At 45.0% G+C, this 27,425-nt stretch overlaps 4 protein-coding genes across 4 annotated transcripts; 3 read left to right on the forward strand and 1 right to left on the reverse strand.

Annotated features, from left to right (window-relative positions):
- The first annotated feature begins 228 nt into the window (after window positions 1–228).
- Window positions 229–5,246, forward strand: LOC115423780 (keratin, type I cytoskeletal 13-like). Its single transcript, XM_030140821.1, has 7 exons — window positions 229–680; window positions 2,523–2,605; window positions 2,930–3,086; window positions 3,164–3,325; window positions 3,516–3,641; window positions 3,725–3,945; window positions 5,072–5,246. Exons 1-7 carry the CDS (start codon window positions 297–299, stop codon window positions 5,175–5,177), a joined length of 1,239 nt encoding a protein of 412 aa, XP_029996681.1. The 5' UTR covers window positions 229–296; the 3' UTR covers window positions 5,178–5,246.
- A 4,393-nt stretch (window positions 5,247–9,639) lies between these two features.
- LOC115423794 (keratin, type I cytoskeletal 13-like) lies at window positions 9,640–13,071 on the forward strand. Its single transcript, XM_030140845.1, has 8 exons — window positions 9,640–10,685; window positions 11,174–11,244; window positions 11,370–11,526; window positions 11,783–11,875; window positions 11,971–12,096; window positions 12,440–12,511; window positions 12,726–12,865; window positions 12,960–13,071. The coding sequence occupies exons 1-7, from the start codon at window positions 10,359–10,361 to the stop codon at window positions 12,858–12,860; spliced, it is 981 nt and encodes a 326-aa protein (XP_029996705.1). The 5' UTR covers window positions 9,640–10,358; the 3' UTR covers window positions 12,861–12,865; window positions 12,960–13,071.
- Window positions 13,072–18,297: 5,226 nt separating this feature from the next.
- LOC115424174 (keratin, type I cytoskeletal 13-like) lies at window positions 18,298–21,268 on the forward strand. Its single transcript, XM_030141281.1, has 8 exons — window positions 18,298–18,303; window positions 18,456–18,950; window positions 19,442–19,512; window positions 19,638–19,794; window positions 20,170–20,262; window positions 20,358–20,483; window positions 20,827–20,898; window positions 21,110–21,268. Exons 1-8 carry the CDS (start codon window positions 18,298–18,300, stop codon window positions 21,242–21,244), a joined length of 1,155 nt encoding a protein of 384 aa, XP_029997141.1. The 3' UTR covers window positions 21,245–21,268.
- Window positions 21,269–23,939: 2,671 nt separating this feature from the next.
- Window positions 23,940–26,600, reverse strand: LOC115424175 (keratin, type I cytoskeletal 13-like). Its single transcript, XM_030141282.1, has 8 exons — window positions 26,310–26,600; window positions 25,738–25,808; window positions 25,456–25,612; window positions 25,107–25,199; window positions 24,886–25,011; window positions 24,471–24,542; window positions 24,126–24,265; window positions 23,940–24,031 (listed from the first exon to the last, which is right to left on the reverse strand). Exons 1-7 carry the CDS (start codon window positions 26,598–26,600, stop codon window positions 24,131–24,133), a joined length of 945 nt encoding a protein of 314 aa, XP_029997142.1. The 3' UTR covers window positions 23,940–24,031; window positions 24,126–24,130.
- Window positions 26,601–27,425: the final 825 nt, after the last annotated feature.

A 27,425-nucleotide genomic window follows, 5' to 3' on the forward strand; every position in this document is an offset into this window, starting at 1 on the left:
TTGCTGGAGGTTCTGGGTCCGGGTCCAGCTGGAGGCTCAGATAACACATCTCTGACTCATCTGAAAGTCATGCTGGTTTCGTGCAGGTCTTGGATGGGACATTGTGTAAGAGTGTTGTGCATTCCTGCTGTGGGTTTCATGTTTGTCGGCTGCGGTTGTAGCCTCAGGCACCGGAGGACGGGGGCCGGACCACGACACCCTCCTGGTTTTCAGGGCAGATAAAAGCGTCAGAGTCCAGCCCCCTGTGCATTCAGTCGTCCCAGCCTCCGCAGCAGCAGCAGCAGTGATCCTCCATCATGTCCTTCTACAAGAGCAGTTACGCCTCCCGCCTCGGCAGCGCCAAGCCCAGCAGCGTGTATGGCGGCGCTGGGGGCCGCGACACCCGCATCTCTGCTGCCACCGCCTCCAGGAGCTTCTCCTCCGGACTCGGCATGTCTGCGGGAGGACTGGGAGGAGGTTTCAACCTGTCCGATGCCCTCGATGTCACCGACAACAACAAGAAGGCCACCATGCAGAACCTGAACGACCGGCTGGCGTCCTACCTGGACAAGGTCCGCAACCTGGAGAAGGCCAACGCTGACCTGGAGAACAAGATCAGGGAGTTCCTGGAGAAGAAGACCCAACCTGAAGGACACGACTGCTCTGGGTACAAGGCAGTGATCAGCGACCTGCAGGACCAGGTAGGACCTCCAACCCAAGACCTACAAAGACTAACCCACATACAACCAAAACCAACCCAAGACCCTGAACCTGGTCTGTCAGGCTTCAGCAGGTCCTCATCAGATAGTCTGAGGTCAGGGAGATGAGGACGGAAACGACCAAAAACCTGCGATAAACCACGGTTCAGTCTCAATATGTGATGTCATTCAGTCTTTCATCCAACCTGTTCCAGCTTCTATAAACCAAGAGTCAGCATCACAGTAAAACCGAAGAACACATGATTAAAACCATTTATCTGAAAAAAAAAACCAAAAAACAATCTGCACCTGTAAAAGAAACTCCGACAAACACAAACCAAACAGAAAGACTCAGTGAACATCACATTTATAAACCTCGCAATATTTATGACACTTGTCAAACAAAGTACGATGTTGGATGAAGGATCCTGTAGCGACTGTTTGTCCTCAAATTTAAATCAACTTAAACGTGACTGAACTTTAGACTTTAACAGAACTCAAATAACCACTGGATGCACCAGGGGTTTGTGGTTTACACAGTTAAAAACACCATGTCCAGACCGTACATGTATTTCAGGTGGTTTATTCACAAGTTTTACAGGCAAAACAACAACCAAGGCCCTTGTACCGTCTGTTTGACTGTGACTGTTAAAAAACCATGGGCCCACCCAGGTACATGATGGTCTGAACCAATAAGAAAAGCAAAACATACTAAAGAATGAAAGCAATAACCATTAAAGTTAAAAAAAAAATTCAAAATATTAAACTAACAAAAAAGCAAACAAGTCAAAAATAAACAATTAGCAAAAAACACTAAATTACTAAACAAAAAAGGAAATTAACTTAGAACAAAAAACTAAATAGACAAAGAGTCCCTACAGATCCTTTGGGGAAACCCAGTGAAACCCAATAAAACCCAATAAAACCCAGTGAAACCCTTGAAACTCGACCCCTGAGGGCGTTTGTTCAACAATTCCACTTTATTTCTGGATGTTCGTCATCATGTGAAACTCAAACAGAAAACAGCAGAAAGGGGAGATCATGTTAAAACCCAGATTCGATGAAGCAGCTGAAACTGAAGACGCTGCGTTTTGTCTGAACACAAAGCCCTGAGTCCTGAGGCCACGCCCAGAAACAGCGTTTGCATACAAGACCCGATCACCATCTATTCAACCGCCGGAAATTTGCCTTGTGTTTGCATCGTCTCACCTGAACGTCAACAAAACCACGAAACCTCTGCCACTGACCATGAAACACCAGTCTGAACCGGGATGACAGGGACCTGTACGGGTGGGCGGGGCATCAGGGCGTGGTTGATGCATTTTACTGACGGTAGTGAACTTCCTGTTGGGTTTAGGATGTGGATCCAAGAGGCTTTTTGTGCACCTGATTTAATCTGATTTAATGGATTTAGGCCAAACCTCATGCAGGGGCTGAATGTAGCCACGCCCATTCATGTAAACCATCAAATAATACATTTTTCCTGATCGCACTAAAGAGAGTTCAGTCCATTCAACGACAACTTTTGTAGGAGAATAATACTGATGTTCAAGAAGCTTTTCCATTGGTCAGTGTTTGATAATGAAAGCATTCAATAGTACAGCGTCATCTGCATTTGTCATGATTCTGGAGCTGTTTTTAATGCAGATAATACAGTTTATCCTCCAACGAATCTGCAACATTAGGGTCAAACTGACTCCATTTTACCTTGGGGGGGTGGAGGGGGCGCAATAGAGCTGTAGTTTATCACATCCACATCCATTTAGTCCCATGTTTCAGTCCCATGTTTCCATCTCATGTTTCCATCTCATGTTTCCTGCTAATCTCGGTTCTTCTGTGTTTCAGATCCTCGATGCCACCCGTACAAACGGAGGTCTGTACTTGCAGATCGACAACGCTAAGCTGGCCGCCGATGACTTCAGGGTCAAGTATGTAAAACAGGAAGTACATTCACAGGTTTAAGAACTGAAACCTAGAAACGACTTTAATTAATCATCAATTGCTTCTTAAAAGTGAAAATGCAAGCTTTTCTTTGTCGTATCTGGTTTGAAGTCAGTTTGTCATCATTTCCTGATGTTTTATATCAGACACCACACATGAATATTAGAGGAAGTTCATCCTGATGGTTTCCAGTCATCTGAAGATTTTTACAACTAATTCAAAACATCGTCCAAACTTAAATCCTCTGACTGATTCTTTTTCTCCACCTGTGTTCTCCTGCTTCTTTCACCATCAAACTCATCTGTGTCCAGGTTCGAGAACGAGTTGGCCATGAGGCAGTCAGTGGAGGCTGACATCGCCGGGTTGAAGAGGGTTCTGGATGAGCTGACACTGGGTCGATCCGACCTAGAGATGCAGATCGAGGCTCTGAAGGAGGAGCTGATCATGTTGAGGAAGAACCACGAGGAGGTGAGAACCAACCTGATGGAACCAGGGTCCTGAAGGTGACCTCCTGACCTTAACCCTTCCCTGGTGTCATCCTGCAGGACATGCTGGCCATGCGCAGTCAGGTGGGAGGTCAGGTCAACGTGGAGGTGGACGCCGCCCCCCAGGAGGACCTGACTGTCATCATGGCCAACATCAGAGAACACTACGAGAATGTTGCCGCTAAGAACCAAAGAGATCTGGACAGCTGGTTCCAGGCCAAGGTGAGTCCTGTCCTAGACCACCACGGAACCACGTACATGTTTGGTTCCAAGTGGTTCTGCTGTTGTTGTTGTTTATCTGAAATAAACCGTAAACAAAGGTCAACAAGGTCACGGTTCTTATCCCCAATAGTCCGGCGTCGTCTGCAAATATGATGAGTTTTGAGCAGGTTCTTATTTTCGTTCTTTCCAGACCGAGGCACTGAATAAGGAGGTGGCTGTGAGTACAGAGAACCTCCAAACATCACGTTCTGAGATCACAGAGGTCAAACGGACACTTCAGGGTCTGGAGATTGAGCTCCAGTCTCAGCTCAGTATGGTTGGTCCACTTCCTGTTCCAGATGTTCTTCAGTACCAGACTCTGTGAACATCCATAACCTTCTCTTCCTCTCTGGTTCTTAGAAAGCGTCTCTTGAAGGAACGCTGGCCGACACCCAGAGCCGGTTCGCCTCCATGTTGGCGGCGTACCAGAGGCAGGTGACGGCTCTGGAGGACCAGCTGGCCCAGCTCAAAGCTGACCTGGAGCGACAAGGACACGAGTACCAGATGCTGCTGGACCTGAAGACCCGACTGGAGATGGAGATCGCAGAGTACAGGAGGCTGTTGGACGGAGAACTGATGAGGTCAGTACTGAACACCCATCCACACCAAACCGGGTCACATCCACCCACCGACACCAAACTGGGTCATATCCACCCACTGACACTAAACCGGGTGACATCCACCCACTGACACCAAAGCAGGTCACATCCACCCACTGACACCAAAGCAGGTCACATCCACCCACTGACACCAAACCAGGTCACATCCACCCACTGACACCAAACCAGGTCACTTCCACCCCACCGACACCAAACCGGGTCACATCCACCCACCGACACCAAACCAGGTCACATCCACCCACCGACACCAAACCAGGTCACATCCACCCACCGACACTAAACCAGGTCACATCCACCCACTGACACCAAACCAGGTCACATCCACCCACTGACACCAAACCAGGTCACATCCACCCACTGACACCAAACCAGGTCACATCCACCCACCGACACCAAACCAGGTCACATCCACCCACTGACACCAAACCAGGTCACATCCACCCACCGACACCAAACCAGGTCACATCCACCCACTGACACCAAACCAGGTCACTTCCACCCCACCGACACCAAACCGGGTCACATCCACCCACCGACACCAAACCGGGTCACATCCACCCACCGACACCAAACCAGGTCACATCCACCCACCGACACTAAACCGGGTGACATCCACCAACAGATTTAGTTTGTTTTGTTTATATAATAATAGAAAACAATGATTTTTTAAAAAAATCTTACATTTCATAATAAATTATAACATATTAACATATTTGTACAAAAGATTTTTTTTAGACTCAAGTGAAGTTTTAAAGACAAAACAATGACAGTTTTGTAGTTTTGAAGTATTGAAATATATTCAAGTGTTTACTTTATGATTTTATTTTATTTATTTATTTATTTATTTTTACATATGTTGAGTTTATAAAATTTAGAGACAATGTAGTAAATTAATATTTTCCTCTCTTTTAATGAGAATAACCCAAACAGTTGAACTGACTCTTTTCATTTCTATTTGCTTGTGAATATTGAGATCATTGTTTGAATTAATGACTGTTTAATGTTCATCCTGGTTTTTAGTCTTATTTCAGTGTTTATTTTCATAGAACCTGAATCTAACAGAACATTCTCCTCTGTTCTCTGACAGCGCACCTGCTTCAGCTCCAGCTTCTACGACTCGCAAAGTGTTGATCGTCACCAAAGAGCTCGTGGATGATGAGGAGGTCAGCTCTGAAACCCAGGAGGCGGAGTGAATGTCAGTCCAACGTCTGTGGAAACCACCACACAAACACAAATAAAACCGTTCTGATGAACCAAACACATGCCTGTCAATGACTTTACTTTAGTTCCACCAGCTGAAACATACAAATGAGATGGGATTCAAGGTTTTAGAACAAAAAACATGAAAAAAGAGAAAATAACATGAACCCGCAGCATTAAGATTCATTCAGCTTCATTTAGTGAAATGAAACAGGATGAAACAAGTGGTTCCAGGCAGAGCCATAGAAACAGAGTTACGACACACTGTGATGTAGCTGCTCTGGTGATCACATGGTTCATGTAAACCAGAATCGTTCCAAACAAACCTAGTGCTGTCATGTTCTTCTGTGGGACAGACAGCAGTGGGTGTGTTATTGACGGTAAATCTAAAATAAACCCCACCCACACACCCAGCACACACACAATAAGGCATTAACCTCAGGATAGCGGACAGGCTAACTTAGCATGTTAGCATTATCACACACAAAACAAGGCATTAACAACAGGATAGCAGAAAGGGTAACGTAGCATGTTAGCATTATCGCACACACAATAAGGCATTAACCTCAGGATAGCAGACAGGCTAACTTAGCATGTTAGCATTATCACACACAAAACAAGGCATTAACAACAGGATAGCAGAAAGGGTAACGTAGCATGTTAGCATTATCGCACACACAATAAGGCATTAACCTCAGGATAGCAGACAGGCTATCTTAGCATGTTAGCATTATCACACACAAAATAAGGCATTAACCACAGGATAGCAGAAAGGGTAATGTAGCATGTTAGCATTATTGCACACACAATAAGGCATTAACCTCCGGATAGCTGACAGGCTAACTTAGCATGTTAGCATTAGCACACGATAAGGCATTAACCTCAGGATAGTATACAGGCTAACTTAGCATGTTAGCATTAGCACACACACAATAAGGCATTAACCACAGGATAGCAGACAGGCTAACTTAGCATGTTAGCGTTAGCGCACACACACAATAAGGCATTAACCACAGGATAGCAGACAGGCTAACTTAGCATGTTAGTATTAGCACACACAGAATAAGGCACTAACCACAGGATAGCAGACAGGCTAAGTTAGCGTGATAGCATTAGCACACACACAATAAGGCATTAACCACAGGATAGCATACAGGATAACTTTGCATGTTAGTGTTAGCACACACAATAAGGAATTAACCACAGGATAGCATAAAGGCTATCTTAGCATGTTGGCATTATCACACACACAATAAGGCATTAACCTCAGGAAAGCTGACAGGCTAACTTGGCATGCTAGCATTAGCACACACACAATAAGGCATTAACCACAGGATAGCAGACAGGCTAACTTAGCATGTTAGCATTATCACACACAAAATAAGGCATTAACCACAGGATAGCGGAGAGGCTAACTTAACATGTTAGCATTATCACACAAAATAAGGCATTAACCTCAGGATAGCTGACAGGCTAACTTAGCATGTTAGCATTAGCACACACATGATAAGGCATTAACCCCAGGATAGCAGACATGCTAACTTAGCATGTTAGCATTATCACACACAAAATAAGGCATTAACCACAGGATAGCAGAAAGGGTAACTTAGCATGCTAGCATTATCACACACACAATAAGGCATTAACCACAGGATAGCAGACAGGCTAACTTAGCATGTTAGCATTAGCACACACAGAATAAGGCACTAACCACAGGATAGCAGACAGGCTAAGTTAGCATGATAGCGTTAGCACACACACAATAAGGCATTAACCACAGGATAGCATACAGGCTATCTTAGCATGTTAGCATTAGCACACACAATAAGGTATTAACCACAGGATAGCAGACAGGCTAACTTAGCATGTTAGCATTAGCACGGACCATAAACTCAGTAAAATTCACAACATTATCAAACTTAAACTCACCAGAATTCTTCTAGGATGAGTTGAATCTTTCAAACGCAGTGACAGAAGTTTGCCCTCCTTTAACTCATGAATAATAACTTTAATGAACTTTTATTGATCAGAGTTCAGCTCTACAGTAACTGTCCTCCTAATGATCACATGACCTCAGCTGACAAACTGAACCCAACACCAGCAGGTTCAACAGAACAACTCCAATCCAGCCCATAGAACCACATTTGGACTAACAGTACCTTCCCTTAGAGCAGGGGTCACCAACCTTTTCTCTTCTGTGAGCTACTTTTACCTAATGAAGTTGCCGGAGGGCTACTCTAATTTAGCAACATTTATTTACATAGCTATTTTCCATACATACACATTTTGTATCATATGTCTGTAACATTGTGCTCTTCATTTATTTTATTTATTTATATATCTTTGTTTTAACATGTACAATACTTAAAAAGTGTTAATATGAAACTGTTATTTTACTTTAATTAAGAAAATCAAAAGTAGAAAAAAAGAAATACAAGCATTTGCATGCTGTATTCCTAAAGATTTTAATACTATGTCAAAAATTATGAAATGGAACAATCCTGCATATTTTTATAGAATTACTAAAAACAAATAATACACACCTGTATGTGCATTTTTAATACTTTGAAATTGTGAAAAGGAACGTTGTCATTCACACAATAAAACTTCACCAGCATGTGCTGCTGTTTTTCTGAAGGATTTGACCTTTTCTAAATTCACATATGCTGTCAAAACATATTAATTAAAACCAGAACTTTGTGTACATAAATCCACCATCCCCGTCACTTCTACAGTCATCATACTGGAGTAAAATGCAGAGGCACCTGTTCAGGTCCGACTGCAGCTGTCTGAGCGCATGCGCAGATTGTGTACATGTTTGCGCTTGTCCAGGATGTGAACCACTTTACTGATGCCACTGTTGAAGCGCTGGCCTTGGACAGTTTACTGAACATGGACTGTTGTTTTTGGACTTTAGTTTTCAACTCTTTTACCTTCTCTTCACGGAGGCTGATTCCCACTGGGGAATCTCCAGAAAAGTTGCTGTGAACTTTGGTGAAATTCCGCTCCACGTTGCATCTTTTACTGACTTCCAGAACGCGCCACAGATCACACACACACACACACACACACACACACACACACACACACACACACACACACACACTCATCTTTCATGAAAATAACTCCCTGACTATATTCAGCCCACATCGTTGGGGGCTGAACCCACTATCTGCCTGGCATCTGGCTCATCCTGGGCCCTGCCCCTCTCCAATGACAGGCAGCAAACCAGCGCTAAAGTTTGACAGCTAGCTGACCGTTTCATCTCGGGAGGGGGACACTTGTAATTTTGATTGGGTGGAAGTTTAGACCTGTTCTACCAAATGACGAATCAACTTTGTGTTCTTATATTAGTGACCCTTGGCGAACCACCGGTAGATCGCGAGCAACGTGTTGGAGAACCCTTTTTAGAGCAGGCCTGCGGGCGACCGGGTGCCCGCGGGCACCGTGTTGGTGAGCCCTGCCTTAGAACCTCCATCATTGTAGTTCTAGTGGTTCCATGTGAACAGCTGGACCAGTCCAACTATGGAACTATAGGACTACAGCTGAAAATTCAACAGAACCCTTGAATCAGATAAAAATGGATCCAAACTCTAACACAGACCAAAGAAAACAGAATTTACAACAGAAATGTCACTAATACAGGAAATACACTGGATCAGTGGAAGATGACCATATCTGATCAACTTAGAGCTGGAGTTGATAGATCAGAGCAGATTCAGTGTTTGGAACTACTGGCCCCATCTCCAGAACCAGGAAGGAGGTCCATATTTCGTCTATCATTTTTTTTTTTACAACAGGAGTTCTACTATTTTCTACTACTTTTTACTAGTTTCTACTATTTTTTTTTTTTACTAGTTTCTACTATTTTCTACTGTTTTCTACTATTTTTTAGTAGTTTCTACTAGTTTCTGCTGTTTTCTACTATTTTCTATTTTTCGACTATTTTTTCCTTTTTTCTACTTTTTTTTATTAGTTTCTACTGTTTCCTACTGTTTTCCATTTTCTATTTTCTACTATTTTTTGTAGTTTCTACTGTTTTCTACAGTTTTCTACTATTTCCTACTCTTTTCTACAATTTTCTTCTCTTTTCCACTATTTCCTACTGTATTCTACTGTTTTCTACTAGTTTCTACAATTTTCTTCTCTTTTCTACTGTTTTCTACGATTCCCTACTATTTCCTACTATTTCCTACTGTTTTCTACTATTTTTTTCTAGTTTCTACTATTTTCTGCAGTTTTCTACTATTTTTTACTGTTTTCTTCTCTTTTCTACTGTTTTCTACTATTGCCTACTGTTTTCTGCTGTTTTCTATTTCCTACTGTTTTCAGACATGTTCTCAGTCAGTATAAACTGCTGTGAAATGATCAAACATCAGTATTTTTTCCTGCTGTTTTTTCATGAATCACTTAAACTTCAGTCCTGCTTAAATCAACCAAACATTCCATCAGTTTCAGGACTTTAACCCTTTAAATGTCCATTTAATGATCTGAAATATTACTGATTTATTTCAAAAAACACCAAAAATTCATTGGTTCTTTTAAATAAACAGTAGGGGGTGGGGCTTTGGTGGTTACAAGTGAGCGGTGCAGGTGCAGACGTTAATATAGACGTGAGTTCAACTAGAGAACCATAAATAATAGACAGTACATAAACGGACCTGACATCAGCTTCTGCTGCGTCCATTAAACTGACTGATGCTTCATGTCATCAACACTAACGTGGACATTTGAACAAACGCAGATCTGCATCTTCTAGTTTTGAACCCGATTCTGAGGACGCCTTCATTGGAGTAAACATCTGGACTATATGTTGGACTTTAACCCGGGCTTTAAGTCCTGATGGAGGTTTGTTCTTCTGTGGTGGAAGTTCTACTTCTTGAATGTCTCGTGACCAAATAAGGAGAAGTTTTACATTTTGTCAGATGTTCTGACTGTGAACTTGAACTTTGAAATCCAGGTGATTGTGACATCGTCCACACCCGTTGATTCGTCTGCAGATTAGTCACATTGAAGACGGAACACTGGAACCCAAAGGGAAGTGGTTTTCTAAAGAACGCCCTGAACGCCCTGAAGCTGGACCACAAAGCCCCGCCCACCAACCTCTGGTCTTTAATAGGAGAACATGGGACATCAGATCTTCAGTGTCTCTGCAGTGGAAACTAAACATCATCATGGGCAACTGCGAGACATCCCAATTCACCGCCATTTACGGAGGAAATACAATCTACGGTCATGGAAACATTGCCATCGTCAACTACAACACGACCATCAACCTTCGTTTGAGGAGATCCGCCGGCTTCTGTCCTCCATCCAATGAGGAGTTCTCGGTGCAGACCCTGGACACCTGTCTGCTTGACTACCTGTCCACCGTGCGCTCCCTGGAGGACGCCAACGCCGAGCTGGAGCTGAAGATCAGGCAGTGGGTGGAGAGCAGTGGAGACTCCGCCTCCAGAGACTACACCACCTGCTTCCAAACCATCTCCATCATCAGGTCCAAGGTGAGTCCAGTCCACAGACACAACAGACCCACAGACACACAAACCCACACATATACACAGCAGCATGTGTTTAAGCTGATTCCAACCATTGGCTGCATTTAGTCTGTGTCTGTGTGATGGAGCCACACCTTTAGAACCGAACCAGATTTAGACACAAATATGTAGGAAGAGATTTGAGGTCGTACAAAAAGTTATGAGTCAAGAAAAGTTTTTCCACTATTTCAGTTTATAATAAAAAAATAAAAGTGGATGGAGGTCAGAGCCCTGGGGAACACCTAAGGAGGCAGAGGAGTGTTGAGCTGAAACCAGACCCAGTTGAATATAGTGAGAGTGAACAGAAGGATCTGAAGGAACCAGAGGAGGGGCACTAGAGTCCAGGACATAGACCTGCTTGGACTTTCACCTGGAATAAAGACATTATGGAGTTGAATCATTGGAAAGATCAGAGGAGGATGTGGTTGTCTGATTTGTGTGTTTGTCATCTGCAGATCCAGACCGCCGTCCAGGTGTACGGATCCATGGGTGACGCCCAGACGGCTGATGAACCCCTCAAGAACAAGTGAGTCCAAACACAGGTTATTGGAGTAGAAGACCACTCCGCTTTCAGATGTTTGTCCTCGTGAGTTCACATTTGTTGAGATGCTGCAGTTCGGTTCATCCTCACCTGTGGTCGTCGTGTTGCAGGAGTGAGAAGGAGCTGGCGGCGCTGCAGTCGCTGGAGGCCGACGTCGCCGAACTGAAGATGATCCTGGACCAGCTGACACAGACCAGATCCGACATGAAGACGCAGATCCAGGGTCTGGAGGAGGAGCTGAAGATCCTCAAGAAGAACAACCAGGAGGTGAGTGGATGCCGTCCCACAAAACCTGGACCCACAGGACAAACTGACCAAAGCCATGAGATGGAGATCAGGAAACATCCTGAGAGACCAGGTTTAATGACAATAGAAGGTCACAACTTCCACAGATGAGCTTCATCCATGTGGACCAGGTGGACCTAGTCCTAGTATCTCCTAGACTTTCCAGCTCTAAAACCCTGTGTCCCAGAGCCATGGGTTCACATTCCATAGTGTGACTTATGTTCCATCCATCCCACAGGTGGACCTCACCAAGGCCATGGCCCAGAACGCACAACTCCACGACACCATCTACTCCAAAAACCAGAAGGACCTGGAGGCCTACCAGGCCAAGGTACCCACATGACCTCACTTCCTGTGGTGGCAGACGTTATTAGACGTCAACGGGCCCCAACGGATTCAACCTGTGTGTTTGTTGGTTTTGTGCAGACCCAGGTTCTGAAGAACAAGGTGGTGGTCGGCATCCGGACCCTGCAGATGTCCGGGTCTGAAGTCACCCAGGTCCAGTCTACTCTGCAGTCTCTGGAGACCCAACTGCAGTCCACGTTGGACACGGTGAGCATCGCAATCCACAGGAAATGACAGGAATCAGGTCAGTAGGTGTGTGTCCACGTCCAGTAGAAGAAGTGAGGCACCTTCAACCAACAGTCAGTCAATAAAGGCAACATTTAGTGGAAACAGTCTGAAGGTCCAAAGGAGCTCCAAACATTAGGAAGTGGAGTTCAAGCTGCAGCGGCCATGATGGGCCCTCACACCTTTGAGCGTCACACCTCCATGGTGGACTTCCTGTTGGGTGGAGGGTTGGGCTGGTCTGCATGACTGACCTGCTCTGTGGACCTGATGACCACAGTAAAGGTCAGATGACTGAGGCTTGATGATTGGTGTGTTTCCTCCACAGGAAGTGTTGGAGGGAACTCTGGCTGAAACCCTGAGCCAGTACGGGGGGCAGCTCAGCGGATACCTGACCCAGGTAACACATGGAACCTGCATGGACCAGATCAGACACAGGACCTACTGAGTCTGTGCAGTAGAGACCAGGAGGCGGGGCATGGGTGCTGCCTTCCAGCTGTCACTCATTGTGTGGCGTCCGTCTGTCCAAACAGTCTGTGATACTGGGACACAGTGAGTGTCCACGCCTCCTTTGGTTCAATCTTCTTCTCCTTCTTCTTCTTCTTGTCTTCCAGGTGACCATTCTGGAGGAGCAGCTGGTCCAGCTCAGGTTGGACCTGGATCTTCAGGACTATGAGTACAAGAAGCTGCTGGACACCAACATCCATCTGGAGTCGGAGGTCGCTGAGTACAAAAGGCTTCAGGGCTGAAACAGGTGACCACACCCACACTGGAAACACTGATCAGTGATTGGTTGAATGAGGAACAGCTGGGTGGGTCTGCTGTAATGTCTTCTGGTTGGTCCACAGCGTCTGCAGCTCCACAAAGACCCAGGAGGAGGTGGTCTGTGGGTAGGTGGTCTCCTCCACTGCCTCCACGCCCACTACCGGCACCGACAGCCAATCAGCGGTGGCATCTGAGTCACATGACCTGTGACACAACCAATAACCTGAGAGTCAATAAATGGGTCCATAAATCCACTGTGTGTCTGAGTTTGAGTTGATGTTTGGTGTCGTTCATCACTTTGTCTGCTCTGGTCTCACACTGAATAAAACACAAACCTTAGAGTCCACGGGGTCCGGGTGAGTCCAGGTGGGTCCACGGGGTCCAGGTAGGTCCAGGTGGGTCCAGGTGAGTCCATGTGAGTCCAGGTGTTAGAGCTGGATCGGACTCATCTCATCTTGTATGTGTCTATATTCAACTAGAAAATGAATCTGATGATGTCCATGCTGATCAGATGTTTTTCAGTCGTTGGTTCAGAAAAACTGGAAATGGGAAATTAGACCAAACACGTTATTTTATTGTGAATGTACAACAAACTGTGGACACAAACAGTAAATACTGTTGTTCTAACCAGACTGAGTCATGGTCAGGGGAGAATATTCAAATTTACAGTTGGGGAGGCAGTGAACATACAACCCTTACCCTGACCCCTGACCCCACTGTGAGTCTGCGTTTGAGTTGATGTTTGGTGTCTTTCATCACTTTATCTGCTCTGGTCTGTTGGTGATGCTCGCCCCCCTGTGGACAAACACTGAACTGCATGAATAAAAACCCTGATGCAGAGGAGGTTACTCTGCTATTCTGTTCCATCTTTACTGTGTCAGATCTGATTTTCATTGATGTCATCGTATATTCATAGATATTCACAAAATAATCAACGAATTGAACAAAATAAACAAAACAATCAACAAAATGAAAAAAATCCATCAAAATTAACAAAAATCAAGAAAATATATTAAAAAAAAGAACAAAATAGTCAAGAAAATGAACAAAATAGCCAATAAAAATTAACAAAAATCTAGAAAATATTTAAAAAAACAAAAAAAAACAAAAACAAAATAATTAATAAAATGAACAAAAAAATCAATAAAATGAACAAAAATCAACAAAATAATAAATAAATTGAACAAAGCCACCAGTGTGAATCCAGTCCGGATCATAAACCTGGACTGAACAGCAACAGATTTACTGAAAACCATCCAAACAAACTCAGCAGGACTAAGTCTGATCAAACTAAAGCCATTCCAAACCATTCCAAACCATTCCAGACCATTCCAAAGACAGGTGTGACAGTTACCTCAGGGGTTTGGTCTTCAGGCATTCATGCAGATGTTCGGTCCAGTTCCATCATCATCATCGTCGTCATCGTCATCATCATCATCATCATCATCATCATCATTAGCCCATAGAAATCTGTAAAGTTCTGGACCAACATGAAGATCTGGAATAGAGTGGCAGGTGTTCCTCCTGGTCCTCCAGAACCTCACCTGGACCTGGATCAGAACTCAGGAAAGTAGACGATGGTTCCACTCAGAGATAGAACCATTACTGGTAAAATAATAAACTGTGTTCAAATTCCAGATGGTTCTTAATACCGTTTAAATCCTAATGATCATTAAACAGTTTAATTACCACCGTTTGAAAAACTGCTGGTGATCGTGTTCATTTCCTGGAGAAGCCGCAGAACTCCAGACGCACACGTTCATCCATGAAGACGTGGACGAAGGCACCTGCGCAGACACACTGTGTTGAATATGTTCGTGAGCACATGTGGTTGGTAGATGGGCTCCATAAACAGTGCCAGGGTCTTTGTGTTCCACCTGTTCCATCTGTCAGACCACATCTACTCTGTGAATCTAAACCAGGGGTCTCAAACATGTGGCCCGGGGGCCAAATGTGGCCCACCAAAGGTTCCAATCTGGACTGTTGGATGTTTTTGCAAAGTGCAAAAATTCCAGTCTTGAATTGAATTAAGCAAAAAAAACAAACAAACAAAAAAAATAGCTTGAATTAAGGAAAAATGTTGAATTAAGCAAAAAAATTGTTGAATTAACAATTTAAAATTTTTGTCTTTTTTTTTGGTGCAAAAAATAACATTAAATTATGAAAATATTTACATTTACAAACTATCCTGAAACAATAAAATGTGAATAATCTGAACAAATATGAACAACCTGAAATGTCTAAAGTAAATTAAGCACAATTTTAACCATTTCTGCCTTACTAAGTGTTTTGGGTCTTTGTAGATCTGATCCATAATGCACAAGTAGAAATGATAAGTTGAGGCAGAATATTGTTAAAATTGTACTGATTTTTCTTAAGAATTTTCTTTTTTTTTTTTCAGGTTTTTCACTTTTTTTTTTTGTTTGGATAGTTTATAAAAGTAAATATTTTCATAATTTAATGTTTTGTTTTGTTTTTTTTACACTAAAACAAAGACAAAAAATTGCAGCTGTCATTATTTATAGGTTATTATGTTATTATTTTATTGGGTCAGCCCACTGGAGATCAAATCGGACTGAATGTGGAACCTGAAGGAAAATGAGTTTGAGAGCCTTATTCAAAGGTGTTCTGGGTTCTTTTCTACTGTTGTCCCAGTGCAGTTCTTCTTCTGTCCAGAAGGTGTCATCTTTAAGGCCCATTTGTCTGTTTGGTGTTCACATGTTCATATTTAATGGTTCTCAAATTGAAAGGACATTGGACCTGTTAGTTTATAGGTTTTTTTATCATTAAACTTGGTTCCATTATTTCAGTGTGTGTATCAGGACTGTTGGATCTTTTTCAGCACATTTCAATGATACCACCATAATAATGAGAACTAATAAGTTTGGTCACAATAACTCTGGTCTGAACTGGTCCTATGGTTCCATGTCTAGTTCCACTTCAGGAAACCGTGGAGAACAGGTCAGAGAAGACATGAGGTCACACCTGAGAATGCCAATGTTCACGTCAACAAACTCTGATAAACATGTGAACATTGAATTCTAAAGGAAACAAATGTGGTCAATAATGACTAAGGTCCTTCACCGTTGGTCCTGGTTCTCCATTCTCTGGTTTTTCTTCTTTTCATCTTCATTCCGTTAAATCATCTCTAGTTTCCTGTTGATGCTTTAGAATCTGCCACTTCTTCAGGACCGTTTACGTCGTAATAATGCTTTCAATCATTAGACGTAGCCGTGGTGCATTCAGAATCCTCCTTGAGGCAAGTAGTCCTGGGTCAAAGGGGAACCGGGTCAGACCGGGGCAGACCAGGTTCTGTGGTCTTCAGTCCAGGTTAAACTGACGTCACTCAGTTCCGTTCATTGTCGACTAAATGATTATTAAAGGGTGAATGTCCCCTGTAGACGTGTGTTCACTTCTATAGAAGCTAGTGGAGGTCAAAGGTCAAACCCCCCCTGGTGGCTGCTGGGGGGGGTCCACATGTCCTACTGGTCAGTTTAGTGAAGGTGGACAGTAAACTGGACCAAACAGACCAGTGAATAGAGCAGTTCCAAACAAGATTTGGTCTGGTTTGGTCTGTTTGACCTGGTTTGGTCTGGTTTGACCTGGTTTGGCCTGGTTTGGTCTAGTTTGACCTGGTTTGGTCTTGTTTGACCTGGTTTGACTTAGTTTGGCATGGTTTGGTCTGGTTTGACCTGGTTTGGCCTGGTTTGGTCTGGTTTGACCTGGTTTGGTCTGGTTTGGCCTGGCTTGACTTGGTTTGGTCTGGTTTGACCTGGGTTGGCCTGGTTTGGTCTGGTTTGACCTGGTCTGGTTTGATCTAGTTTGACCTGACTTGTCCTGATTTGTCCTGGTTTGACCTGGTTTGACTTAGTTTGTCCTGGTTTGGTCTGGTTTGACCTGGTTTGACTTGATTTGACTTGGTTTGGTCTGGATTGACCTGGTTTGGCCTGGCTTGGTCTGGTTTGACCTGATTTGGTCTGGTTTGACCTGGTTTGGTCTGGTTTGGCTTGGTTTGGTCTGGATTGGCCTGGTCTGACCTGGTTTGGTCTTGTTTGGCCTGGTTTGGTCTGGTTTGACTTGGTTTGACCTGATTTGACCTGGTTTGACTTGGTTTGACCTGGTTTGGTCTGGTTTGGCCTGAATCCACCTGGGTCAAACTCCTGGCCCTTTCATGTGTTGGACACAGACATGGTGTCAGTCTGAGCTCCAGTCCTTCATGTGTGTGATGTGGAAGCTCCGCCCACTTGACCTTTGACCTGTGCTTCTGTGGAACTGGGGCGGGGCTGCGTTGGTTGGAATGATGACACATGCTCTGAACACCACTTTCTCGTGTGTCACAAACTGTTTGGGTGCAACAGCGATGGCCTCATCTAGTCGCACATGCTCAGTTCAGCCGTTCTACTGTGTTCCTCTGAGAACCCTAACCCTTGACACAGTCCGTCCGTGTTCTACCTCTGATCCGGGTCCACGTGGCTGAACCTTCAAAACCACATCCGTCACCACGGTGCACTCGCACTCCCCTGATTGGTCTGTCAGTCCACCTGTCAATCAATCTGATGGGGTTTTACTGGTGGGTGCTCCAGGCCCAGCTCCTGGATCTCAGTCCTACTTGAACCCATGAGGACCTGGACCTGGACCTTCAACATGTAGTGGACACGTGAACAGAACCCTGAACCCAACAGGAAGTCCACCGGTTTGGGGTCAATGTTCTGTTTGGGTCCATTTGGACCATTTGGATCTATTAGACTGACTTCAGATCAGCTCAGTTTCATCTGTCAACCTTTACATTTAATGCTCATCAAAACCACCACTTCTGATTGGATGGTGTTTCCATGGTAACGCCCCCTCCTGCAACTCATCCAAAAGAACCCCCATCAGCAGGAAGAAGACAAACAAACGGACCTGAACAGACCGACAGAAGATGAAAGGGCTGTAGAAGACTGAAGCACATGAAGCCCACAGGAAAGACAGACGGAACATCCAGGTTCAGTTGGGTTCCTGACATTGGAACCAGATTCCCACATTGGACTGAAGTTCTCCAGGATGGGTCCAGTGGTTGGTTCTGCTTTGATGTCAACTTCCAGCGGTTTCATGGTGCGAACATTAGATGAAGATGACCTGAGCTTCAGTCCAACAGCTGAAACATCCTTCCAGGGCCTCACTATGGACCTGAAGTCCCATTGGACCTGGTCTCAGCCTGGACCTGGACTGGATTTACACTTAACACTGAAACATCTGCTGAAACATCAACTTTTGCTGCGTCCATTAAACCAACTGATGCTTCATGTCGTCAACACTAACGTGGACATTTGGACAAACACAGATCTGCATCTTCCAGTTTTGAACCTGATTCTGTGGACGCCTTCATTGGACTAAACATTTGGACCATATGTTAGACTTTAACCCGGGATTTAAGTCCTGATGGAGGTTTGTTCTTCTGTGGTGGAAGTTCTACTTCTTGAACGTCTCGTGACCAAATAAGGAGAAGTTTTACATTTTGTCAGATGTTCTGACTGTGAACTTGAACTTTGAAATCCAGGTGATTGTGACATCGTCCACACCCGTTGATTCGTCTGCAGATTAGTCACATTGAAGACGGAACACTGGAACCCAAAGGGAAGTGGTTTTCTGAAGAACGCCCTGAAGATGGACCACAATGCCCCGCCCACTACCCTCTGGTCTTTAGTAGGAGAACATGGGTCATCAGATCTTCAGTGTCTCTGCAGTGGAAACTAAACATCATCATGGGCAGCTATCAGTCGTCAGAGGTTCATATTGCCTACTATGAAGGAAATAAACTGAAAAACAGCCGGAACATCATCCTTGACAAGTACAATCCTGAAATCACCATCCGCTTACGGAGATATGCTGGCTTCAGTCCTCCATCCGATGAGAAGTTCTCGGTGCAGACCCTGGACACCAGTCTGCTGGACTACCTGTCCACCGTGCGCTCCCTGGAGGACGCCAACGCCGAGCTGGAGCTGAAGATCAGGCAGTGGGTGGACAGCAGTGGAGACTCCGCCTCCAGAGACTACACCACCTGCTTCCAAACCATCTCCGTCATCAGGTCCAAGGTGAGTCCAGTCCACAGACACAACAGACCCACATCCACAGACACACAAACACACACATATACACAGCAGCATGTGTTGAAGCTGATTCCAACCATTGGCTGCATTTAGTCTGTGTCTGTGTGATGGAGCCACACCTTTAGAACCGAACCAGATTTAGACACATATGTAGGAAGAGATTTGAGGTCGTACAAAAAGTTATGAGTCAAGAAAAGTTTTTCCACTATTTCAGTTTATAATAAAAAATAAAAGTGGATGGAGGTCAGAGCCCTGGGGAACACCTAAGGAGGCAGAGGAGTGTTGAGCTGAAACCAGACCCAGTTGAATATAGTGAGAGTGAACAGAAGGATCTGAAGGAACCAGAGGAGGGGCACAAGAGTCCAGGACATAGACCTGCTTGGACTTTCACCTGGAATAAAGACATTATGGAGTTGAATCATTGGAAAGATCAGAGGAGGATGTGGTTGTCTGATTTGTGTGTTTCTCATCTGCAGATCCAGATCGCCATCCAGGTGTACGGATCCATGGGCGATGCCCAGATGGCTGATGAACCCCTCAAGAACAAGTGAGTCCAAACACAGGTTACTGGAGTAGAAGACCACTCCGCTTTCAGATGTTTGTCCTCATGAGTTCAGATTTGTTGAGCTGCTGCAGTTCGGTTCATCCTCACCTGTGGTCGTTGTGTTGCAGGAGTGAGAAGGAGCCGGCGGCGCTGCAGTTGCTGGAGGCTGACATCGCCGAACTGAAGATGATCCTGGACCAGTTGATGCAGACCAGATCCGACATGAAGACGCAGATCCAGGGTCTGGAGGAGGAGCTGAAGATCCTCAAGAAGAACAACCAGGAGGTGAGTGGAAGCCTTCCCATAAACACTCTGGTTTTGACCAACTCTACATGTAAAGTGTCATGAGATAACTTTTATTATGATTTGGCGCTATATAAATAAAATTTGATTGATCGATCAATCAATCGATCGATTGATTGATAAAACGTGGAGCCACAGGACAAACTGACCAAAGCCATGAGATGGAGATCAGGAAACATCCTGAGAGACCAGGTTTAATGACAACAGAAGGTCACAGCTTCCACAGATGAACTTCACCCATGTGGACCAGTTGGACCCAGTCCTAGTGTCTCCTAGACTTTCCAGCTCTAAAACCCTGTGTCCCAGAGCCATGGGTTCACATTCCATAGTGTGACTTGTCTTCCATCCATCCCACAGGTGGACCTCACCAAGGCCATGGCCCAGAACGCACAACTCCACGACACCATCTACTCCAAAAACCAGAAGGACCTGGAGGCCTTCCAAGCCAAGGTACCCACATGACCTCACTTCCTGTGGTGGCAGACGTTATTAGACGTCAACGGGCCCCAATGGATTCAACCTGTGGGTTTGTTGGTTTTGTGCAGACCCAGGTTCTGAAGGACAAGGTGGTGGTCGGCATCCGGACCCTGCAGACATCTGGGTCTGAAGTCACCCAGGTCCAGTCTACTCTGCAGTCTCTGGAGACCCAACTGCAGTCCACCTTGGACACGGTGAGCATCGCAATCCACAGGAAATGACAGGAATCAGGTCAGTAGGTGTGTGTCCACGTCCAGTAGAAGAGGTGAGGCAGCTTCAACCAACAGTCAGTCAATAAAGGTAACATTTAATGGAAACAGTCTGAAGGTCCAAAGGAGCTCCAACCATTAGGAAGTGGAGTTCAAGCTGCAGCGGCCATGATGGGCCCTCACACCTTTGAGCGTCACACCTCCATGGTGGACTTCCTGTTGGGTGGAGGGTTGGGCTGGTCTGCAGGACTGACCTGCTCTGTGGACCTGATGACCACAGTAAAGGTCAGATGACTGAGGCTTGATGATTGGTGTGTTTCCTCTACAGGAAGTGTTGGAGGGAACTCTGGCTGAAACCCTGAGCCAGTACGGGGGGCAGCTCAGCGGATACCTGACCCAGGTAACACATGGAACCTGCATGGACCAGATCAGACACAGGACCTACTGAGTCTGTGCAGTAGAGACCAGGAGGCGGGGCATGGGCACCGCCTTCCAGCTGTCACTCATTGTGTGGCGTCCGTCTGTCCAAACAGTCTGTGATACTGGGACACAGTGAGTGTCCACGCCTCCTTTGGTTCAATCTTCTTCTTCTTCTTCTTCTTGTCCACCAGGTGACCACTCTGGAGGAGCAGCTGGTCCAGCTCAGGTTGGACCTGGATCTTCAGGACTACGAGTACAAGAAGCTGCTGGACACCAACATCCATCTGGAGTCGGAGGTCGCCGAGTACAAAAGGCTTCAGGGCTGAAACAGGTGACCACACCCACACTGGAAACACTGATCAGTGATTGGTTGAATGAAGAGCAGCTGGGTGGGTCCGCTGTAATGTCTTCTGATTGGTCCACAGCGTCTGCAGCGCCACAGAGACCCAGGAGGAGGTGGTCTGTGGGTAGGTGGTCTCCTCCACCGCCTCCACGCCCACTACCGGCACCGACGGCCAATCAGCGGCGGCGTCTAAGTCACATGACCTGTGACACAACCAATAACCTGAGAGTCAATAAATGGGTCCATAAATCCACTGTGTGTCTGAGTTTGAGTTGATGTTTGGTGTCGTTCATCACTTTGTCTGCTCTGGTCTCACACTGAATAAAACACAAACCTTAGAGTCCACGGGGTCCGGGTGAGTCCAGGTGGGTCCACGGGGTCCAGGTGGGTCCAAGTGTTACAGGTGGATCGGACTCATCTCACCTTGTATGTGTCCATATTCAACTAGAAAATGAATCTGATGGATGTCCACACTGATCAGATGTTTTTCAGTCGTTGGTTCAGAAAAACTGGAAATGGGAAATTAGACCAAACACGTTATTTTATTGTGAACATACAACAAACTGTGGACACAAACAGTAAATACTGTTGTTCTAACCAGACTGAGTCATGGTCAGGGGAGAATAATCAAGTTCATAGTTGGGGGGGCAGTGAACATACAACCCTTACCCTGACCCCTGACCCTATCTCACATACTTATTCCTGGGGTACTGTTCTGTCCTTCTTTTCTGTTCTCTCGGACTGTCCTTTGAAACTTACTGTGTTGTTCAGATGTTTTAAATAATGATATTAAAAGTAATAAAACAGGGTACAGAATAGGTTCCTCCACGTTCCTATAGGTTCCTACAGGTTTAATTTTAGACTTTTAAAGACCTTTTTTAGACTTAGAACAGAATTTAATGTACAGTTTACAGTCAGACTTGAGAACCAAAGGCCTGTTGTTCACTTTTGAGTCGACCTCTGTCTCTGTGCTAATCCAAACTGAACCATGTTAGCTGTATTTATACTAATCCAAACTGAACCATGTTAGCTGAATTTATACTAATCCAAACTGAACCATGTTAGCTGTATTTATACTAATCCAAACTGAACCATGTTAGCTGAATTTATACTAATCCAAACTGAACCATGTTAGCTGTATTTATGCTAATCCAAACTGAACCATGTTAGCTGGATTTATGCTAATCCAAACTGAACCATGTTAGCTGTTTGTCTGCACCACACAAAAGCACACCAGTTATATCTGAACCAGGGAACAAACATTAAACAGATCTGTGATTCTGTCGTTGGTATATCAGGACGTGTTTAACTCTAGTATCTAGAGTCCATGAAACCTCTGCTTTTAGGCTCAGACTATAATTAAACTTTATTTGGACGTTGATTTTTGACACTTGGACATTTCAGACACATTTAAACACAACAAATAAAAAAACACGTTTAGGGAAGAATAACGTAAAGCCGACCTTATCAAATGGAACAACTATGAAAGATTGTTAATGGTACTGAATACAACATGTGTCTGCTCCTACAGCTCTACCTACTGTTCAACTACTGGAACGTGATGTGTTCAGGTCCAGTGGGATTCCTCTGGACTCACAGACATCAATGCCCTGAAGAACCACGTTTTCACTGCACACACTCACTTCCTGTTTCAGGGTCACATGGTTCCTCCTAGCCCCGCCCCTTTATGAGACTGACAGTGGATCCTGAACCTGGTTTAAACCAGGCCTGTCAATCTTAAATCAGTTCAGTTCAGGTTCCACATTCAGACCAACAGGATCAAAAACAGGTCCAAACAGTCAAATAAGAACAGAATAAGGATAAATAAGGACAAGTACAGACTTTGATCTGTGTTTCAGTTCAGTTTGTTCAGATTATTCACATTTTTAAAAGATGCTTTGTAAATATAAACATGTTAATGTAATTTTACTTTTTTTTTACGCTTAAACACAGAAAACTTCTTTTGTCGGTAACACCTTCTTTTTAATGTCTTTCATTTCTTTTTAATGGGTTTTAAGTCTCTTTTATAGAGTTTTTAACTTCTTTATAATGTGTTTTTATTATTATTCTGTTTTTACCTTTTCTTTTTTTATGGTGAAGCTTCATTTTATCAGGTTCTAAACTTTTTTTAAAACTTTTTAAACATTGTTCATTTAGTTGACTTCTTTTTAGTGGGTTTTAACATTTTCATAGGTGTTTTGACCTTTTATTGGGTTTTGAACTTTAAATTTCTGGTCCGTATGTTTAATATGTTTCCTTTAAAGGTTTAATCTGGTTCACCCTTAAGTAAATCTGGACCTGTTTTCTATGTTTGACATTTCTAAGGACACTGTGACGTTAAACTGACATGAGACACATATTCTTAATCTACGTTCATCCGTCAACAGGATGTTCAGGTCTGTTCTGGCCACGCCCACTGAGCAAACAGGAAGTCAAACTCTTCAGATCTTTGGTTAAAATGCATCATTTCAGTAAATAAATACGTTTGGTTGAAGTTTATCAGGTGAATTCATGCAGTTCAGTGTTGTCCACAGGGGGGCGAGCATCACCAACAGACCAGAGCAGACAAAGTGATGAACGACACCAAACATCAACTCAAACTCAGACACACAGTGGATTTATGGACCCATTTATTGACTCTCAGGTTATTGGTTGTGTCACAGGTCATGTGACTTAGACGCCGTCGGTGCCGGTAGTGGGCGTGGAGGTGGTGGAGGAGACCACCTACCCATAGACCACCTCCTCCTGGGTCTTCGTGGAGCTGCAGACGCTGTGGACCAATCAGAAGACATTACAGCGGACCCACCCAGCTGCTCTTCATTCAACCAATCACTGATCAGTGTTTCCAGTGTGGGCGTGGTCACCTGTTTCAGCCCTGAAGCCTTTTGTACTCAGCGACCTCCGACTCCAGATGGATGTTGGTGTCCAGCAGCTTCTTGTACTCGTAGTCCTGAAGATCCAGGTCCAACCTGAGCTGGACCAGCTGCTCCTCCAGAGTGGTCACCTGGTGGACAAGAAGAAGAAGAAGATTGAACCAAAGGAGGCGTGGACACTCACTGTGTCCCAGTATCACAGACTGTTTGGACAGACGGACGCCACACAATGAGTGACAGCTGGAAGGTGGCACCCATGCCCCGCCTCCTGGTCTCTACTGCACAGACTCAGTAGGTCCTGTGTCTGATCTGGTCCATGCAGGTTCCATGTGTTACCTGGGTCAGGTATCCGCTGAGCTGCCCCCCGTACTGGCTCAGGGTTTCAGCCAGAGTTCCCTCCAACACTTCCTGTGGAGGAAACACACCAATCATCAAGCCTCAGTCATCTGACCTTTACTGTGGTCATCAGGTCCACAGAGCAGGTCAGTCCTGCAGACCAGCCCAACCCTCCACCCAACAGGAAGTCCACCATGGAGGTGTGACGCTCAAAGGTGTGAGGGTCCATCATGGCCGCTGTAGCTTGAACTCCACTTCCTAATGGTTGGAGCTCCTTTGGACCTTCAGCCTGTTTCCACTAAATGTTGCCTTTATTGACTGACTGTTGGTTGAAGGTGCCTCACTTCTTCTACTGGACGTGGACACACACCTACTGACCTGATTCCTGTCATTTCCTGTGGATTGCGATGCTCACCGTGTCCAACGTGGACTGCAGTTGGGTCTCCAGAGACTGCAGAGTGGACTGGACCTGGGTGACTTCAGACTCGGACGTCTGCAGGATCCGGATGCCGACCACCACCTTGTCCTTCAGAACCTGGGTCTGCACAAAACCAATAAACACACGGGTGGAATCCATCGGTGCCCGTTGACGTCTAATAACGTCTGCTGCCACTGGAAGTGAGGTCATGTGGATACCTTGGCCTGGAAGGCCTCCAGGTCCTTCTGGTTTTTGGAGTAGATGGTGTCGTGGAGTTGTGCGTTCTGGGCCATGGCCTTGGTGAAGTCCACCTGTGGGATGGATGGAAGACAAGTCACACTATGGAATGTGAACCCATGGCTCTGGGACACAGGGTTTTAGAGCTGGAAAGTCTAGGAGACACTAGGACTGGGTCCAACTGGTCCACATGGGTGAAGTTCATCTGTGGAAGTTGTGACCTTCTATTGTCATTAAACCTGGTCTCTCAGGATGTTTCCTGATCTCCATCTCATGGCTTTGGTCAGTTTGTCCTGTGGGTCCAGGTTTTGTGGGACGGCATCCACTCACCTCCTGGTTGTTCTTCTTGAGGATCTTCAGCTCCTCCTCCAGACCCTGGATCTGCAGCTTCACATCAGATCTGGTCTGCATCAGCTGGTCCAGGATCTTCTTCAGTTCGGCGATGTCGGCCTCCAGCGACTGCAGCACCGCTGGCTCCTTCTCACTCCTGCAACAAGACGACCACAGGTGAGGATGAACTGAACTGCAGCAGCTCAACAAATCTGAACTCAAGAGGACAAACATCTGAAAGCGGAGTGGTCTTCTACTCCAGTAACCTGTGTTTGGACTCACTTGTTCTTGAGGGGTTCATCAGCCGTCTGGGCGTTGCCCATGGATCCATACACCTTGATGGCGGTCTCGATCTGCAGATGACAAACACAAATCAGATAACCACATCCTCCTCTGATCTTTCCAATGATTCAACTCCATAATGTCTTTATTCCAGGTGAAAGTCCATGCAGGTCTATGACCTACTGGTCCTGGACTCTAGTGCCCCTTCTCTGGTTCCTTCAGATCCTTCTGTTCACTCTCACTATATTCAACTGGGTCTGTTTTCAGATCTACATTCCTCTGTCTCCTCAGGTGTTCCCCAGGGCTCTGACCTCCATCCACTTTTATTTTTTATTTTAAAATTAAAATAGTGGAAAAACTTTTCTTGACTCATAACTTTTTGTACGACCTCAAATCTCCTTCTAAATATTTGTGTCTAAATCTGGTTCGGTTCTAAAGGTGTGGCTCCATCACACAGACACAGACTAAATGCAGCCAATGGTTGGAATCAGCTTCAACACAGGCTGCTGTGTATATGTGTGGGTTTGTGTGTCTGTGGATGTGGGTCTGTTGTGTCTGTGGACTGGACTCACCTTGGACCTGATGATGGAAATGGTTTGGAAGCAGGTGGTGTAGTCTCTGGAGGCGGAGTCTCCACTGCTGTCCACCCACTGCCTGATCTTCAGCTCCAGTTCGGCGTTGGCGTCCTCCAGGGAGCGCACAGTGGACAGGTAGTCCAGCAGACAGGTGTCCAGGGTCTGCACTGAGAACTTCTCCACGTTGGTGGGAGGACGGATGGCGGCGAATCTACAGCTGCGAACGGCCCTACAGATGTTTCCGTGGTGATTGCCACTGATTTGGATGTTGGATGAATGATTCCCCATGATGAGGTTTTTCTTCTACAGAGACTCAGAGAAGACAAAGACCAGCTGGTGACTGCTGCTTTTAAACCCCAGGGTCTGGGGGGGGGGGGGGGCACATGGATCAGGTGGAAACTTACCAGAAACGTCACCCTTCACTGGAACCCATGTCTGGACCTCAGCCTTTGTAAACTGTGACTCATAAGGAAACATTCCTGTATTTGCTTCAGTAAATAAAACTCTCTGGTTCCACAGAACTTGGTCTGGGTTTGATAAACCTGCCGGGTCAACGGGTTGGGTCGATAAACATCGGTTATCTGGAAGCAACAAGCGTGGATGAGTACCGTGGAATGGACCTCTGATCATACAACCGAAAACGCCTTATTTGTTTTTTTTCCACCAGATCTTTACTTGGACATTTTCTCCTACATCATCAGAACCAGAACCAAACAAAAATTAAAAGACGTAGAAAATATATACTCATGAATTACATTATGAAAACAGTCAGAGGTTAATTAATGAACAATGAAAATAGATGAGTATAAAATCTACATCATAGTTCATGAAGTCCTGAATAAATGATGTAATATTTTCCCTTTAATGGTCTGAGCTTCTGTGCTTGTAGAAGGTAAATCTAAGACACAGCAGCAGTTCACACACTAGTCCATTTATGTACCGTCCAATATTTGTGGTTCTATAGCTGAACACATGTCTATATTAATGTTTACACCTGCACTGCTCACCTGTAACCACCAAAGCCCCACCCCCTACTGTTTATTTAAAAGGACCAAAAAAATATTTAGTGTTTTTTGGAATAAGTCAGTAATATTTCAGATCATTAAACAGACA

This window comes from Sphaeramia orbicularis, chromosome 8, assembly GCF_902148855.1.
Source record: "Sphaeramia orbicularis chromosome 8, fSphaOr1.1, whole genome shotgun sequence".
Classification (NCBI taxonomy): domain Eukaryota; kingdom Metazoa; phylum Chordata; class Actinopteri; order Kurtiformes; family Apogonidae; genus Sphaeramia; species Sphaeramia orbicularis.